This window comes from Priapulus caudatus, unplaced genomic scaffold (assembly GCF_000485595.1).
Source record: "Priapulus caudatus unplaced genomic scaffold, Priapulus_caudatus-5.0.1 Scaffold406, whole genome shotgun sequence".
Lineage (NCBI taxonomy): Eukaryota > Metazoa > Priapulida > Priapulimorpha > Priapulimorphida > Priapulidae > Priapulus > Priapulus caudatus.
Window position 1 is genome coordinate 125,873 of NW_014577467.1, and position 2,784 is coordinate 128,656.

Here is a 2,784-nt window from a genome sequence, read left to right on the forward strand (position 1 = left end):
ATAGTATACCCGCCGACTTCGTCGCGGGGGATACAATAATGAAATAATGATTTTCTAGGTGCAACAGCAGAGATACAGTCGCGTGCATAAGTGGTAATATGTCACAGTGAGCTATACACTGTGATGAGTTATATGCCATGGCAGAAACCCAAACACACGTATGGACACACAATCATGGACGATGCACACAGGAACGGACACACGCTCGCGTGCACACACACAGCGCACGCACGCACGCGCAACACACACACACACACACACATGCGCACACACACACACACATGCGCACGCACGCACACACGCACGCACATACGCACGCACGCACACACACACAAACAAACACACATACACACATACATACCTGGATGAGGTTGGCGGGCAGCCAGCCGGAGCGGTATCCGTCGTAGAAGGCCAGCGCGGTGCTGAAGCAGGGCGTGGGCAGGCCGAGCCTCGCCGCCTCGCTGACAACGATGCGCCACGACGCCTGACAGTTGTGGATCGCGTTGCGGAAGAACTCGTCCAGCAGCAGGTTGCTGAGGTCCGGTGTCTTCTCATACGCCGCCTTGATGTTACCGAGGAACTTACTGCGAGGAGACATGAACACGACAGATCAGACCCGTGTAACAAAGAGCATGTCGAGTACGTCTAAGTATACGTAGACCATTCTTATCGTGATATATCATATATATGATATCATATATCATATCGTATCGTGAGTTGAACCTCACGAGTGGTAGAATAGTAGCACAATAGCAACAGATCAATGGCAGACTTCACAAGTCATTAGTGATAGCATATCAGCAACATAGCAGCACGTCAATGACAGGGAAAGCTGTCAAGCTGCTATACCCTGCTTCATGAATACAAGATACAGGCATATGAATATCGGATACTCGAGTTCTTATAAAATATAAGCCAACACACTGTATTATTTCATACCAGAGAAGAGAAGTTGATGTGTGAACACTATGCTCACAGCTAAGATAGAACAGGCAAGAGCTATAGCAATAGCCGTGTAGCAGTTACAGGAATAACAGAATAGCAGCTACATCAATAATATGGTAGGAAATACAGCATCAGCAGAGTAGCATATACAGCAATAGCAGGATAGCATATACAGCAATAGCAGGGTAGCAGTTACAGGAATAATATGGTAGGAACTACAGCAATAGCAGAGTAGCATATATACAGCAATAGCAGGGTAGCAGCTATAGCAATAGCAGGGTAGCACATATACAGCAATAGCAGGGTAGAAACTACAGCAATAGCAGGATATGAACCACAGCTATAGCAGGATAGGAACTATATCAATAGCAGTGTAGCAGCTACAGCAATAGCAGGATATGAACCACAGCTATTGGCTATAGCAGGGTAGCAGCTACATAAATAGCAGTGTAGCAGCTACAGCAATAGCATAGTAAGGGCTACGTCAATAGCAGAGTAAGAGCTAGAAGACTACAGTGATAGGACGGACTGAGTAAGGTTGCTTTACCTCCTGATGATACAGCCTCCTCGCCACATGAGTGCGATGCCACCGTAGTTCAGATGCCAGCCAAACTCGTCAGCAGCCGAGCGCATTAGCATGAAGCCCTGGGCGTACGAGATGATCTTCGATGCGTAGAGAGCCTGCGTAGAAGGAAGCAAGCAGCTGTAACACACAAGCTGTTTCTGTGAAGCCTTCGCGCGCAAGACGGTTGAACAACATAACGGCAAACAAAAGGGAAACTTAAAAGTATTTGGAACTATTGACTAATATAGATTATTAAAGGCTAAGAAATAAAGACCTAAGACTAGGGATATTAGATGTAAATATAACACAACATACTCACACGTTTGTGCAATATACATGCAGCATTAAATCTATATTATACCAAACCCAAGGTAGGAGTAACCCACTGACTGTATGCAACTGAACAAATGTTATAGAAACAAATGTTATAGAAACAAACGTCCTCTTGTGCACAGTTGAACATCTATACAAACATTAACACACTTCTGCCAGGAATGGACGAGTAACCAAGTGATTGAAAAGTTTTTGCATACAATCACAAAATGTCTCGCATTTGCCTACCATTCGGATGTGCTCCACAAATGCCTTCTTGTCACCAGTAAACTTTGCATCAGGTCCCTTCAGTGATTTGCTGGCTTCAACCCTAGCATCCTTCAGCGACGACAGACACCTTGCAAACACAGACTCACCTGGAGATAAGAGGAGAGCACGCGATAACATACCTACCTACTCAGTAATGTGATCAGCCACGCTTCCGTGTTTCCAAAAGTATTCAATATATATGTCAGACAAACAGAAGAATGATGATTTACAGGTCTTCTTATAAGTGTCGAGGACACTCGACTATTTTTAGTGTCCTGTAACTGCCATCATGCTAAAGCATTGTAAAACTTGTGGTAAAATCAAACAAACAGGTCGAAAAAAAGGTCAATGACACTGTTGTTCACCTTGGGTGTGATAGAAGAGGGAGGGGGGGATATGTAAAGCAAGAGTATATATGGGAGAACTCCAATTATATAGCATATCTCCCATTATATACTCTTGATAATGATATATGCATAAGTTTTGATGCGAAAATAAATGTTTCAGATCTGAAAGTCTGAAATCTTTACGAGAGGTGGCGCTACGCCTAAATGATGGCCATTTTGGTTTTCGAATATCGCGCAAATAAAAACAATAAAATATTCTAGTCAAATTACTGTAACAAAGAATCTAAAACACAATATTACACGTATATAGGTATGATTGTAGAGTTGTTGACCAGTTAGACGAAA

At 43.5% G+C, this 2,784-nt stretch overlaps 1 protein-coding gene across 1 annotated transcript in view; it reads right to left on the reverse strand.

The window, feature by feature from the left end:
• LOC106810044 (6-phosphogluconate dehydrogenase, decarboxylating-like) overlaps positions 1 to 2,784 on the reverse strand; it is an 11,529-nt gene that overhangs the window by 2,858 nt on the left and 5,887 nt on the right. The window contains exons 7-9 of the mRNA XM_014813311.1: positions 2,072 to 2,199; positions 1,493 to 1,626; positions 362 to 584 (exon numbers count right to left, since the gene is read on the reverse strand). Coding sequence (XP_014668797.1) covers positions 362 to 584; positions 1,493 to 1,626; positions 2,072 to 2,199 — 485 coding nt within the window. The remainder of the gene's footprint in view (positions 1 to 361; positions 585 to 1,492; positions 1,627 to 2,071; positions 2,200 to 2,784) is intronic.